Here is a 16,241-nt window from a genome sequence, read left to right on the forward strand (position 1 = left end):
ACTCCGAGGTAAGCCATAGTAACTCACTGGAACGGACGGATTCCGGGACCCCGATGAGCCGCAAGTTGTTGCGCCTAGAGCGGTTCTCCAGGTCATCTATTTTATCTTGCAGAGTAGCTATCAAAGTGTCCTTGGAATCAAATCGTTCCTTGCAGACCGTCACAGTGTCCTCCAAATCTGATATTCTTTGCTCCACCTCCGCAAGGCGAGTGGAATGAGATGTAACTTGGGTGACTATGATGTCCAATGAAGATTGAAAGGCCGCTAGTCTCGTATCGATGGTAGGCATCAGGAGATCCAAGATGGCCTGAGCAGTAGCTTTTGAAGAATCAACAGTGGGATCTTCCATGGCTTTGGTCGGAGAGGACTGGGCTTGGCTCCTGACCGATGACCTGAGCCCTTTTGCAGAGGGAGTTTTCCCAACAAATTTATCCATAGATGCTGTAGGTGGTTAAAGGCCACAGGTGAGGCAGGCTTCACAAAGTACACAATGGTGGAGTTGCCAAGCAACTTACACTACATGAGAGATTGATTAGAGTCCATAAGAGAGCTTATAAAAAAACGCATATAGCAGAAGGGAGAGGGATGGAAGGAGCCGGGTAATCACCGGCGATGTACGCTTATAGCAGAAAACAGGAAGGTCTCTTCATGCGCAATGTGAAGAGGGTGCCCCCTGGGCACCTATCAGGTCGAGACCGATGGCCTCTAAGTCCCCTGGCAAGGAGGAGAGCCGGGCGTCGAGGTAGTTCAATGCGCCCTTGTCCAGCCCTTATCCGGACACGATTAAACAAGGGGTCCGGGGCTCATATAAAAAGCGGACTTGTGCGTCCGCAATCCAGAGGACCTGGGGAGGCTGATGGTGTTAGGCTATGCTCACAGGACAGATGTAACCTCTGTCAATGAAACGGCAGCGTACGGTTCAGTGGTGTGTGCCCAACAGCGAAAATAGGGTCAGTGGCCCTTTAAGATTTTTGATGGCAGGGCTTCAACAAGGCAGATGCAGTCCCACAACCATGCCAGGAAGAGAGCTGAGCTGGAGTAGGTGCCCGGGAGAGTGTAGATAAGGGGCAGCACCGGGATAAGGGGATCAGTGCAGTCTCCCACCTGAGTAATGGCTCCGGCCTGTCAGCTCCGTCCACGGGTCGCCGCCGGTCCCCCTGCGCCGTCAGCAGATTGCCTCCTCCTCCGCCGCTGGCCACCGATGTTAGATGGGGGGGAGGCCTAACAGCTGTCCCCCAGTGAGCGCCGCGATGTTGGGGCCGCTCCTCCGCAGGCGGTGCGTCTGCCGACTCGGCGCGCTCCGCTACTCCAGGCCGCGGCTTCACAGGCCTGCACAGGCCGCAGGCGGAAAGGCCTTAAAACGAGGTCTAGGCGGGTCCAACGGGCACCGATCCGAAGCTCTTGAGGGCAGCTGAGCACCCAGATAGCTGGCGGTGTGGTGGCAGCCCTCCAAAGTGGCTGATGGAGCGGGATATAGTTGGGCTCCGCCGGAGCAGTAAGATGGCACGTCCTGCTCCCAGCGCTGCTCCCTTCGGTCCCCCGGGCCATTTTTTCCACTGCCTCATTTGCTAAATGTTGTTTCTTTAGGCCTCTTTGACACGGGCGTCATGGATTTGGGCCGGATAAGATGCGGGTGCGTCACGGGAAAATGCGCAATTTTTCCACGCGAGTGCAAAATATTAAAAGTGTTTTGCACTTGCGCGGAAAAATCGCGCTACTTTCACACTGGCGTTTCTGGGTCCGCGTGTGATATCCGTTTCAGGGCTCTCACAAGCGGCCCAAAACGGATCAGTTTAGCCCCAATGCATTCTGAATGGATAAGGATCCGTTCAGAATACATCAGTTTGCCTCCGTTCAGCCTCCATTCCACTCTGGAGGCGGACACCAAAACGCTGCTTGCAGCGTTTTGATGTCCGCCTGACGATGTAGAGCCAAACGGATCTGCCCTGACTTACAATGCAAGTCAATGGGGACGGATCCGCTTTCACTGACACAATCTAGTGCAATTGACTCCCATTGACTTTGTAAGTCAAAACGGATCCATTTGCATCATGAAAAAAACAACCAATTTTTTTTTTGGGGTTCATGGTAATGCAAACGGATCCGTTCTGAATGGATAAAAGCGTTTGAATTATAGGTGCAGATCCGTCTGTGCAGATACAAGACGGATCCGCACCTAACGCAGGTGTGAAAGTAGCCTAATGCGTTTTGCAGGCGCGTGAGAAAAATCGGCATGTTTGGTACCCAAACCCGAACTTCTTCACAGAAGTTCGGGTTTGGATTAGGTGTTGTGTAGATTGTATTATTTTCCCTTATAACATGGTTATAAGGGAAAATAATAATGATCGGGTCCCCATCCCGATCATCTCCTAGCAAACCATGTGTGAAAATCGAACCGCATCCGCACTTGCTTGAGGATGCTTGCGATTTTCACGCAGACCCATTCACTTCTATGGGGCCTGCGTTGCGTGAAAAACGCACAATATAGAACATGCTGCGATTTTCACGCAACGCACAAGTGATGCATGAAAATCACCGCTCATGTGAACAGCCCCATAGAAATGAATGGGTCAGGATTCAGTGCGGGTGCAATGTGTTCACCTCCCGCATCACATCCACGCAGAAAACTCACCCGTGAGAGGGGCCTTAGGGATCATGCACACAAACGTATATTCTTTCCGTTTTTTTTTTTACGGTCCGTATACGGAACCACTCATTTCAATGGGTCCGCAAAAAAAAAAAACTGAAGTTACTCTGTGTGCATTCTGTTTGCGTATGTCTGTATATCCGTTCCGCTAAAAAATAGAACATGTCCTATTATTGTCCGCATTACAGACAAGGATAGTACTGTTCTATCAGGGGCCAGCTGCTCCGTTCCGCAAAATACGAAATGCACACGGACGTCATCTGTATTTTTTGCGGATCCGTTTCGTATTTTTTGCGGACCGAAAAATACATACAGTCGTGTGAATGAGGCCTTAAGAGGCATTCCGTTTTGATCCATCCTAATAAAGTTCTAAAGGCACAAATAACGGTTCTGTCTTGTTCCGTTATGTAAGACGAAAAAAAGTCCTTTCGAAAATGTAACGGAACAAGACGGAACTGTTTTAATGTCCTTAAATTCTGTTATATTCTGTTATAACCCTGTGATAATGGAACGGTATAACGGAATATACAGAACATGTGTGAACCCACCGTTTCTTGTATTGGGCCCATTTCCCACATATATATACTGCCATCAGGGTCAGTTTCCCTTCGGCGTGGTGCAGAAAATGACGGAGGGGAACCGAAGCCAGAACTGATCCTGTGGGATAGTTTACATACATTCGGTGCATCCCTTATGACGCCGGATGTCAAATAGCACCAGACAGAAAAACGCTGCATGCTATATTTTCCTGTCTGGCACCATCAGTGTACGGAAGCGGATCTCTGCACATATATCAGCTGTCTCCGGGTCCCAACCAAAACAGCTTGAGGACACAACTGATATATGGGAAGCGGGCCTTAAATTCCAGTAAAAGGGACTTCTAGGATTGGAAAAACATGGCTGTATTTCTTCCAAAAACATCACCACCCCTGTCCTGCAGCCCAGCTCCACTGGAGTAAATGAGCTGCAATACCACACACGGCCTGTGGACAGGGGTGGTGCTGTTTCTGAGAAGAAAGCAGTCATGTTTTCCTAATGCTAGACAACCCATTAAGGTACTCCAGCTGTTGTGAAACTACAACTCCCGACATGCACACTTGCTCCGCTGTTCTGAGATCTCCTATAGAAGTGAATGGAGCATGCTGGGAGCTGTAGTTTCATGACAGCCAGGGTGCTGATCCCTGCCTTAAGGTGTTAGCTTTCCTATTACTTTACCTGTTTTGCAGCAGTGAAAATAACATTCTGAACCGGCGGCGTCCCTTGAGCTCTTAGTGTTGCATTAGCTGGTTAGAAACAAAAATACAGAAAAAATGTCAGTAACCTAAACGGAAATCTTCGTGGAACATTCACACGCAGCAGATTTGTTGCAGTCATTTCTGTGACTGTCCCATTCATCTGAAAGGGCATTGCAGAAATCCATGCAAATTCCACAGAAACAATCCATTTACATGTATGGAACTTATATATATGCCCTAATTATTCTAATGCTATCCAGAGAATTTCAAAGGGCCCAATTTTGTAGCCGCTGACCTCGTACTGCGCTGAAATCCTTTCCTGGTGTATAGTTGACATTAGTTCAGTAACATTCTTCTTTTACAAATTTTAAAAATCATCAGTTGTCATTGCTCTTAATAGATGCTGTTAAAAAAATGTACATTGCTTTTACCGTTATTGAAGTGAAAGGGACAAAAAATGAAAACCTGGATGGCAATGGATGATATTAATTCTCATTGACTTTAAGGTAGAAAAACATTAGAAAAAAAAAGTTGGAGTAGACAGGTGGGGTGTACAGAGATATCACAGGGCCCCATACAAAACATTTCATGGGGCAAATCTCCTCTTGAGATTTCTGCCAAATTTTGGTTTCTTTTTAAGTGAAGGACTTTTTAATAAAAATTAAAAAAAAACATTCCACCTCACCCAAAATGTTCTGGATGTATGTCATGACATGGTTCATTTATAAGATTTTTTTTTTAAAAAACATACATTTAGGCCTAGTTCACACGAACGTATGTCTTTTATTGTTTTTTGCTGTCCGTTTTTCACGGATCCGTTGTTCCGTTTTTGAGTTCCGTTGTGTTTCCGTTTCCTTTCCGTTTTTCCATTCTGTTTTTCTGTATGCCATGTACAGTATACAGTATTAAAGCCATAACATTTTCAATAGATGGTTCAGAAAAAACAGAACGGAAACGGAAGACATACGGATGCATTTCCGTATGTGTTCCGTTTTTTTGCGGACCCATTGACTTGAATGTAGCGATGGAACGTGATTTGCGGGCAATAATAGGACATGTTCTATCTTTCGACGGAACAGAAAAACGGAAATACGGAAACGGAATGCATACGGAGTATATTCCATTTTTTATTTTTGCGGAACCATTGAAATGAATGGTTCCGTATACGGAACACAAAAAAACGGCCCGTACACTCGCAAAAAAAACGTTCGCGTGAACTAGGCCTTAGGCTCAGAATCTCTTTAAAGTATTTACATCACCAGGCATAGGATGGCATGTACAGAGTAGGGTGTCACAGTACCTGAATTATCACCCTAAGGCGTCTTGGACATGACCGTGGCCGTATTGAGGCTCACATACGGCGGGTCCGCAATACACGGGGCACCGACCATGTGCATTCCACATCACGGATGCGGACCTTTTCACTTGAAAGGGTCTGCATTTTGGAGCTGTGGTGGAACGGAGGCACAGAACCCCACGGAAGCACGACGAAGTATTCCAGTGGTGTTTCTGTCTGTGCCTCGGCACCACAAAAAAATTAGAACATGTTCTATTTTTTTACCGTGCGGACCGATCGCGGACCGATCACGGACCCTTTAATGGGTCTCGATCAGTCCCGGGAGCTGCACAGATATTGCCCGTGCATTGGGGACCGCAAATTGCAGTCCCCAATGCACGGAACTTCCGCACAACGGCCGTGTGCATGAGGCCTAAGTGGTACTGTTATGTGACGTACCATATTACCTTGGGGTTACTTAACATTAGGGCTCATTCACACGACCGTATAAATGGTTCTGCAGACCCATTCATTTCAAGGAGGCCGCAAATGATGCGGACAGCACACCGTGTGCTGTCCACATCCAGGGATTCCATTCCGAAGCCCCGCAAAAAAAGATAAAGCATGTCCTATTCTTGTCCACAATTGCGGACAAGAATAAGCATATGGCGGACCGCACACGGGCCGGTGTCCGTGTTTTGCGGATCCACAATTTGCGCAAAACAGTCGTGTAAATGAGCCCTTAATGTCAGGCACATGGTGTTATCAATTTAATACCTCCATGTGCCTGACATGAATTATAAGCGACCCCATCAATTTTCTCACATAATGTGAGTCCCTCCTGTGATGCTGCTGACGCCACAGCACTATAGAGCAGTAAGTGGGCACTGATTGGAGACATTAACTGATAAGAACATGGCATACGCCATGTTCTCTGAGGTAGGTATCTGAGGAAGGAGGCGGACCGCCTCTAAAACGTGTCGTACTCGCCCAATTTTATTCAGTTTTGAACCTTAATTTTAATGGGTTTTTTTTTTTATCAATAAAGTGTCATCTTATTTTTGGATAGCGGCCTAGTCAACCTATTGAGGCAGTTGGGGCAGTTCTCCAGCTTCAGTGGGGAGGTGCAGCATTCCAACGTTCTGAACACATTTTCTACTGCCTTGTGCCGGTCCATTGCGCCTTTTCTGGTGAGTGCAACTGTTATCCTTACCCAGTAGCACCCATGCATGCCCACACGTGGTTTTTTAATTGTATTATAATTTCATCCTCATATACTCACCTGTCTGTAGACCATCCCATGGTGGACGTGTTTACACTCATCACTTGGACATTGGTGTGAGAATCTATACCGAACGGTTATTTAGTTCCCATAATGGTTACATGGGGAGTGGCGCTACCTCTCTGCACCTGCTGATTCCCACAACTCAGCATTAAATAGCGGTGACAAGTCTGCAGAATATTCCACCTTCCACCACCGCCACATTCTTTTTGTGCTCACTCTTTTTCACACTATGGCAGGGGCGGCAAACCCACGGCTCGCGAGCCGATTGCGGCTCTTTACAACTTCATTTGCGGCTCCTCTTCTCTGGACTGCTCTGTCTACATACAGGAAGTGCAGAATTATTAGGCAAGTTGTATTTTTGAGGATTAATTTTATTATTGAACAACAACCATGTTCTCAATGAACCCAAAAAACTCATTAATATCAAAGCTGAATATTTTTGGAAGTAGTTTTTAGTTTGTTTTTAGTTTTAGCTATTTTAGGGGGATATCTGTGTGTGCAGGTGACTATTACTGTGCATAATTATTAGGCAACTTAACAAAAAACAAATATATACCCATTTCAATTATTTATTTTTACCACCAATATAACGTCTCAACATTCACAAATATACATTTCTGACATTCAAAAACAAAACAAAAACAAATCAGTGACCAATATTGCCACCTTTCTTTGCAAGGACACTCAAAAGCCTGCCATCCATGGATTCTGTCAGTGTTTTGATCTGTTCACCATCAACATTGCGTGCAGCAGCAACCACAGCCTCCCAGACACTGTTCAGAGAGGTGTACTGTTTTCCCTCCTTGTAAATCTCACATTTGATGATGGACCACAGGTTCTCAATGGGGTTCAGATCAGGTGAACAAGGAGGCCATGTCATTAGATTTTCTTCTTTTATACCCTTTCTTGCCAGCCACGCTGTGGAGTACTTGGACGCGTGTGATGGAGCATTGTCCTGCATGAAAATCATGTTTTTCTTGAAGGATGCAGACTTCTTCCTGTACCACTGCTTGAAGAAGGTGTCTTCCAGAAACTGGCAGTAGGACTGGGAGTTGAGCTTGACTCCATCCTCAACCCGAAAAGGCCCCACAAGCTCATCTTTGATGATACCAGCAAAAACCAGTACTCCACCTCCACCTTGCTGGCGTCTGAGTCGGACTGGAGCTCTCTGCCCTTTACCAATCCAGCCATGAGCCCATCCATCTGGCCCATCAAGACTCACTCTCATTTCATCAGTCCATAAAACCTTAGAAAAATCAGTCTTGAGATATTTCTTGGCCCAGTCTTGACGTTTCAGCTTGTGTGTCTTTTTCAGTGGTGGTCGTCTTTCAGCCTTTCTTAGGCTACTTTCACACTAGCGTTCGTCGGTCCGCTCGTGAGCTCCGTTTGAAGGAGCTCACGAGCGGACCCGAACGCAGCCGTCCAGCCCTGATGCAGTCTGAATGGAGCGGATCCGCTCAGACTGCATCAGTCTGGCGGCGTTCAGCCTCCGCTCCGCTCGCCTCCGCACGGACAGGCGGACAGCTGAACGCTGCTTGCAGCGTACGGGTGTCCGCCTGGCCGTGCGGAGGCGTGCGGATCCGTTCAGACTTACAATGTAAGTCAATGGGAACGGATCCGCTTGAAGATGTCACCATATGGCTCAATCTTCAAGCGGATCCGTCCCCCATTGACTTTACATTGAAAGTCTGAACGGATCCGCGCAGGCTACTTGCGCACTTGCGCACTTGCAAATTTTTTTAAAGTTATTAATGCAGACGGATCCGTACTGAACGGAGCCTCCGTCTGCATTAATATGAGCGGATCCGTTCAGAACGGATCCGCCCGAACGCTAGTGTGAAAGTAGCCTAACCTTGGCCATGTCTCTGAGTATTGCACACCTTGTGTTTTTGGGCACTCCAGTGATGTTGCAGCTCTGAAATATGGCCAAACTGGTGGCAAGTGGCATCTTGGCAGCTGCACGCTTGACTTTTCTCAGTTCATGGGCAGTTATTTTGCGCCTTGGTTTTTCCACACGCTTCTTGCGACCCTGTTGACTATTTTGAATGAAACGCTTGATTGTTCGATGATCACACTTCAGAAGCTTTGCAATTTTAAGAGTGCTGCATCCCTCTGCAAGATATCTCACTATTTTTGACTTTTCTGAGCCTGTCAAGTCCTTCTTTTGACCCATTTTGCCAAAGGAAAGGAAGTTGCCTAATAATTATGCACACCTGATATAGGGTGTTGATGTCATTAGACCACACCCCTTCTCATTACAGAGATGCACATCACCTAATATGCTTAATTGGTAGTAGGCTTTCGAGCCTATACAGCTTGGAGTAAGACAACATGCATAAAGAGGATGATGTGGTCAAAATACTCATTTGCCTAATAATTCTGCACTCCCTGTATGCGGCTCACAGGGGAGCGGGCCAGCCAATCAGTGGCGGATTATAATAGTCGGCAGCCCCGGGCCTGTTGTCTTTATGGGGCCCAACAACGCCCCTCATTGGTTTGGTGTCACAAAGTGTAAAGCGCAGCACTGCTGAGAGTTGCAGTGCCACGCTAATAAGTACTCACAGCAGGCCTACAGTGATAACGTCCTGACGCTTGAGGACGTCCTGCGCGGGACTTAATCAGCACCGCCTCCTTGCAGGAGCAAGAAGAGAAGACCGTTGCGGCAGGAGGTGGCTTTAAGGGTGAGCACATTGCTCACTGTACTGAACGCTCCAAGGGCAACTTCTGCAACCACAAGCTTGCAGGTCATCAGTGCAGGCTGCAGCATGAAGTGTAAGCTATGTGAGGGGCAATGTGCAGCTGGTAGATAACCCAGTCACAGCGGTTTAGAGGGACATTTTGACAGTCAGCCATATTTGCATTTCTGCAGTTACATAATGACTTTGTAACCTATCCAGAAACAGCATGGCCAAAGTAAGAACATTCTCTTCTGTATGCTCACCTGTTGGCCATGTAGTTTCTTGGAAGGCAGATAAGTGGCAATCAGGGATGAGCAAACTTCTGTTTTCAAGTTCGGCGTACAAGGGTAAGAAATCCATTATGGATTCTGTTACCAGCGGAATCCATAACGGAATTCTTAGATAACCGGAACCTTGTACGCCGAACTTGTAAGCAGAAGTTTGCTTAACACTAGTGGCAATGCAAAATGGCCCCAAAATTCACTGTTTATGACTGTAATCGCCTCCAGATGATAATGACACGGCTGCACTCGTATTTTATGCCCCAAAATAATAATAATAATAATTAAAAAAAACTAATGTGAAGTATTATACACCCCTGTTTAATCATCCTCCCAATAGTTACACTTAATTAGCATGATTATCCACTACCCTACCACCGTATGACTCGTTGGCGATATTGTCTTTTAAAACAGCAAACACCCGGCCAATTTGCCATTTTTCCATCTCTTCATCTGCCTAAGCCTCGTGCACATGGCCGTTGCCCGGCCATGGCCGTATTGCCGCCCGCAAACAGTGGGTCCGCAATATGCAGGCACCGGCCGTGTGCTCCCCGCATCACGGATGCCGACCCATTCGCTTGGACCCATGTTCTATTTTTTTGCGGTGTGAGTGGATCACGGACCCATTCAGGTTGAATGGGTCTCGATCCGTCTTGGCCGCGTGACAACGGCCGTGTGCATGAGGACTTGAAAACATGAATAAAAATGTGATACACACGAAATTGGTATCAATAAAAGTTACAGTTCACCCAAAAAAAATGACAGGGAAGACGGCGCTGGGCACCAGACGGTGATGGGTGCGGCCGTGCACCCTGTATTAACGGACGTACCCTTGGGCACCTTAGGTAGGTGATTGACAGGTTTTAAAAACCAGTTTTTTTGGGCTAATAGAGCCACAAGCAGGTTTAATAAGGCCAGCTTAGGATTCATGTTATTAGTACGGACATGGGCATATGTTTAGGTTATAGGGGTAAAATCTCATGACAGAATCCCTTTAACCCTTTTGTTGCCGATTCAGATTGTTTGAAACCCCCGCTGTGAAGCAACAACTCAAATTGAGATGATTGAACTTTTGGAAGATGACCGACTTAGGTCAATTCTGAGTGAGGGAACCCTGGAGTTTTGGAAAATCGTGCCTCTGGAGAAGTGTCCCAATATAAAACGAGCTGCACTGAAGCTTCTGTCAATGTTTGGCTCAATTTATGTTTGTGAATCCGTTTTTTCCACCCTGAAACATGTGAAATCAAAACATCTCCCTGTTCTTACTGACACACACGTTAAAGAATAGCTTCGAGTATCAACGACTGAATACAAGCCAGATCTGAAACACATTGTGAAAAACAAAGATGCCAGAAGTCTCACTAAAGTTGTCTACATTACAGGTATTGCTGAAGAAACGCTGGACCATAGGAGTCAAGCAAACGTGTGGACAACACAGGGCGCAAGATCACAACCAGGTGTCAAGTGAATATAAAGTGAATACATTTATATTGACTTGACACCTGGTTGTGATCTTGCGCCCTGTGTTGTCCACACGTTTGCTTGACTCTTATGGTCCAGCGTTTATTTAGCACTACCGATTGGCGGTCTGGCTCTCCCCTCCCAAGGTTTTTGGACAAGTCCGGCTGCACCAACCAACAACTATCTCCACCCAGCCCATATGTAGTGTACGGGAGCTGTAATGCCCGTCACTACAGAAGGGTCACTTGTGTGCTGTCGTTTCCCCTTATTTTTGGGGAGGTTGGTATAAGTCATCTTCATAATGTAATGCTATGTACTTCCGTTACTGTGAAATGTGCATGTGCAGGCCTGCTAGGGGTGTTATTCCAGCTCTGAGTCACTAGAGGGAGCTAGGGAGCCCTAGGTTATATAAGGCCCAGTCAGGGAGAAGAATAGACAGAGGGAGATTAGACTGTGTCCGAGTTGAGGCCAGGCCATGGGCCTGTGAGAGCAGAGCAGGCCTGGAGCCTGCAGACTAGGAGAGGGTATTGTAATCCCTGTAACCGGGTTCCAGATCCAAGGGGAAGGTTCCCCTCCTGAGTCCTTATTTGCTAAAGCAGGAACGCCACAGTTAACCAGCCTGAGGAAACAGAAAGAAGCAGAGGCAAGTCTAATAAAGCGAGAGGTACTCGGAGCAGCAGAGGAGGTACTTGATAAGTACAGACCCAAGGATATACGCCAGAGCTAGGGCATCGGGCCTTGGAGAATAGTTTCCATGTTTCAGGATCAGTCAGGAATAGAGTGCAAGCCGCCTGTACTGCAAGTCCTGTGGTTAACCCTCTGAAGTCACCTTGCTACATAAGGCCTGTCTTCAATGTACAGAAACTAACTGTCTTCAAAGGAACTGCGCTTCCAACTATGTCCATGCATGATGACTACTAAAGAACAAGTAAAGTTCAAGTTCTGTTTTATTATTACGTGGTTCCTCAGTTATTCCTGCTATCAGCAAAAGGCGTGCCACCGTTACTTGGCACTGGCGTCACGAACATTACCTATCACTACACCCCCTTTCAGAGAGTCAGCTGTCCCAGGTTAGGGGTCAAGATTGCACTACAACACCCAGGAACACCATCAACCCTAACTTCAGTACACTGCACATATTGGTGCAACCAGAACAGGTGAGCAAACCACCTCCCTTTTGTGAAGGCCCTAATGTTTGACGTACTCGCCCTATGAGCACCTTCTCCTCTATTTGCTACATTACAGGTAGGAACGGTGGTTTAAATGCACTTTTAAATGTTTGAAAACTCAATTGCAGTAATACTGTCGTGTGCACGCATATTGGTGTAAATGTATAGCTTGTGGCTCCGGGCAGCCATACGTGTTTTTTTGCGGCTCTTTGTGTCCGTAAGGTAGGCCACCCCTGCACTATGGAGTACCCTGCTTTGTCCCTAGATTTACTATTTCTTTTAAATGACTCATGGTAAATGTACAGTACCTAAATGTACAGTACCTAATCATAAAAAAGGTTGTCCCAGAATTAAAGGGGTTGTGCAGCAATTTTTATTGATGACCTATCCTCAGGACAGGTCATCAACATCTGATTGGTGGGGGTCCAACACCTGAGACTCCTGCCGATCAGCTGGTGGCGGCGCTCCATGCGAGCGCTGCTTCCTGGTCATTACACTGCACGTTGTCTCCATTTTTTTTTTAAATGACTCAAATTGAAAAATTGTCATGTTTTGTGTGATGTAAGAGAGAAATGTAATATATAATTGTGGGACAACCCAATGAATTGTACTGTGACTAATAAACCATACCCTCGAATTCAAAAGTCTCATACATATCCTTAGCAATCTCAAAAACTCTCTCCGTTTTAAGTTTCTGTACAATCATACATGATCAGGGGCGGATTGGCCATAGACCTTACAGGGACATTTCCTGGTGGTTAGAGTTGAGCGAACACCTGGATGTTCGGGTTCGAGAAGTTCGGCCGAACATCCCGGAAATGTTCGGGTTCGGGATCCGAACCCGATCCGAACTTCGTCCCGAACCCGAACCCCATTGAAGTCAATGGGGACCCGAACTTTTCGGCACTAAAAAGGCTGTAAAACAGCCCAGGAAAGAGCTAGAGGGCTGCAAAAGGCAGCAACATGTAGGTAAATCCCCTGCAAACAAATGTGGATAGGGAAATGAATAAAAATAAAAATTAAATAAATAAAAATTAACCAAAATCAATTGGAGAGAGGTTCCATAGCAGAGAATCTGGCTTCCCGTCACCCACCACTGGAACAGTCCATTCTCAGATATTTAGGCCCCGGCACCCAGGCAGAGGAGAGAGGTCCCGTAACAGAGAATCTGTCTTCATGTCAGCAGAGAATTAGTCTGCATGTCATAGCAGAGAATGAGGCTTCACGTCAGCCACCACTGCAACAGTCCATTGGCATATATTTAGGCCCAGCACCCAGGCAGAGGAGAGAGGTCCCGTAACAGACAATCTGGCTTCATGTCAGCAGAGAATCAGTCTGCATGTCATAGCAGAGAATCAGGCTTCACGTCACCCACCACTGCAACAGTCCATTGTCATAAATTTAGGCCCAGCACTAGTGTTGAGCGGCATGTCCCATATTCGAATTCGCGAAATTTTGTGAATATTCGAAAGAATATTCGTAAAATATTCGCGATTATTCAAATTCGTTATTATTTCGCATATGCGATAATTCGAATTTTCGCATCGCATAATACATATGCTATGCAAAATTCACATGTGCGCTAATGAAATCGCCTTACGAAGATTCGCAACTCAATTCAATCACTAATGTATGAATGCAATGCCCTTTGCCTCTGTTCTGGGACAAGTGTAGATATTCGCATGTGCGCTAATAAAATCGCCTTACGAAGATTCGCACCTCAATCACTTTCTAGGGAATGTGAGACTTTTGGGAATCAATCGAGATACAGTGGGGGGTGATGACAGTAGTTGACAGAGTACAGATCAATGTAATCTGTAAGGTGGAAAGTAAAATAAAAAATACGAATTTTCGTTAATCAAATTTTACGAAGTTCTACGTATTCGCGAATATGGTGCTATACTATATGAATGCACAGGCCTTTGCCTCTCTGTTCTGGGGACAAGTGTAGATATTTGCATTTGCGTTAATAAAATCGCCTTACGAAGATTCGCAGCTCAATTCAATCACTAATGTATGAATGCAAAGCCCTTTGCCTCTGTTCTGGGACAAGTGTAGATATTCGCATGTGCGCTAATAAAATCGCCTTACGAAGATTCGCAACTCAATCACTTTCTAGGGAATGTGAGACTTTTGGGAATCAATCGAGATACAGTGGGGGGGTGATGACAGTAGTTGACAGAGTACAGATCAATGTAATCTGTAAGGTGGAAAGTAAAATAAAAAATACGAATATTCGTAAATCGAATTTTACGAAGTTCTACGTATTCGCGAATATGGTGCTATACTATATGAATGCACAGGCCTTTGCCTCTCTGTTCTGGGGACAAGTGTAGATATTTGCATTTGCGTTAATAAAATCGCCTTACGAAGATTCGCAGCTCAATTCAATCACTAATGTATGAATGCAAAGCCCTTTGCCTCTGTTCTGGGACAAGTGTAGATATTCGCATGTGCGCTAATAAAATCGCCTTACGAAGATTCGCAACTCAATTCACTAATGTATGAATGCAAAGCCCTTTGCCTCTGTTCTGGGACGTGCCGATATTCGCATGTGCGCTAATAAAATCGCCTTACGAAGATTCGCGCCTCAATCACTTTCTAGGCAATGTGAGTAAGATCTGAGCTGTTGGACCTTTGGGAAACAATCAATTATATGTGTACTGTAATTTTGTGGGGGGGGGAAAAAACAAAAAACGAATATTCGTTTTTACGAATATATAGCACTATATTCGAAATATTCGCGAAATCGCGAAGTTGCGATATTCGCGAAAAAAATTTGCTTTTCGAATATTCGCGCTCAACACTACCCAGCACCCAGGCAGAGGAGAGAGGTCCCGTAACAGACAATCTGGCTTCATGTCAGCAGAGAATCAGTCTGCATGTCATAGCAGAGAATGAGGCTTCACGTCAGCCACCACTGCAACAGTCCATTGGCATATATTTAGGCCCAGCACCCAGGCAGAGGAGAGAGGTCCCGTAACAGACAATCTGGCTTCATGTCAGCAGAGAATCAGTCTTCATATCATAGCAGAGAATCAGGCTTCACGTCACCCACCACTGTAAGAGTCCATTTTCATAAATTTAGGCCCAGCACACAGGCAGAGGAGAGAGGTCCCGTAACAGAGGATCTGGCTTCATGTCAGCAGAGAATCAGTCTGCATGTCATAGCAGAGAATCAGGCTTCACATCACCCAACATTGGAACAGTCCATTGGCAATATATTTAGGCCCCGGCAACCCAGACAGAGGAGAGGTTCATTCAACTTTGGGTAGCCTCGCAATATAATGGTAAAATGAAAATAAAAATAGGATTGAATGAGGAAGTGCCCTGGAGTCCAATAATATATGGTTAAGGGGAGGTAGTTAATGTCTAATCTGGACAAGGGACGGACAGATCCTGTGGGATCCATGCCTGGTTCATTTTTATGAACGTCAGCTTGTCCACATTGGCTGTAGACAGGCGGCTGCGTTTGAGGCCTAGTATTTAGGCGCTGGGTGACCGGTATGGATTTAGTGACAGAATTAGACTTGGAAATGCACAGAAGCGTGTGTGTGTGAAGTTATTCTGAATGACCCAATGTGCACCTTGAATATTATATACCCTTTTAGGGATAGATTTCAAATAGCTCTGATATAGCAGAAACCACTAAATTATGAAATTGCTAAATTGGGAATTGTACTTCAACCCAGAACAAAAAATGTGCTTTGACGGACACTAAATATCTTGCCCAGCAACAACAGTACACCGGTGGGTAACGAGAGATTTTAGAGGGAATTAAAATTTGAGGCCTAGTATTTAGGCGCTGGGTCACCGGTATGGATTTAGTGACAGAATTAGACTTGGAAATACACAGTAGCGGGTGTGTGTGAAGTTATTCTGATGACCCTATGTGCACCTTCAATATTATATACCCTTTTAGGGATAGATTTCAAATAGCTCTGATATAGCAGAAACCACTAAATTATGAAATTGCTAAATTGGGAATTGGTACTTCAACCCAGAACAAAAAAATGTGCTTTGACGGACACTAAATATCTTGCCCAGCAACAACAGTACAGCGGTGGGTAACGAGAGATTTAGAGGGAATTAAAATTTGAGGCCTAGTAGTTTAGGCGCTGGGTCACCGGTATGGATTTAGTGACAGAATTAGACTTGGAAAATGCACAGAAGCTGGTGTGTGAAGTTATTCTGAATGACCCTATGTGC

The 16,241-nt window shown here is 45.7% G+C and overlaps 1 protein-coding gene across 1 annotated transcript in view; it reads right to left on the reverse strand.

The window, feature by feature from the left end:
* The window catches only part of NAALADL1 (N-acetylated alpha-linked acidic dipeptidase like 1), a 73,582-nt gene that overhangs the window by 31,336 nt on the left and 26,005 nt on the right, over positions 1-16,241 (reverse strand). Inside the window, exon 3 of the mRNA XM_044269253.1 lies at positions 3,863-3,930. Coding sequence (XP_044125188.1) covers positions 3,863-3,930 — 68 coding nt within the window. The remainder of the gene's footprint in view (positions 1-3,862; positions 3,931-16,241) is intronic.

Source organism: Bufo gargarizans, chromosome 10 (genome assembly GCF_014858855.1).
Source record: "Bufo gargarizans isolate SCDJY-AF-19 chromosome 10, ASM1485885v1, whole genome shotgun sequence".
NCBI classification, from domain to species: domain Eukaryota; kingdom Metazoa; phylum Chordata; class Amphibia; order Anura; family Bufonidae; genus Bufo; species Bufo gargarizans.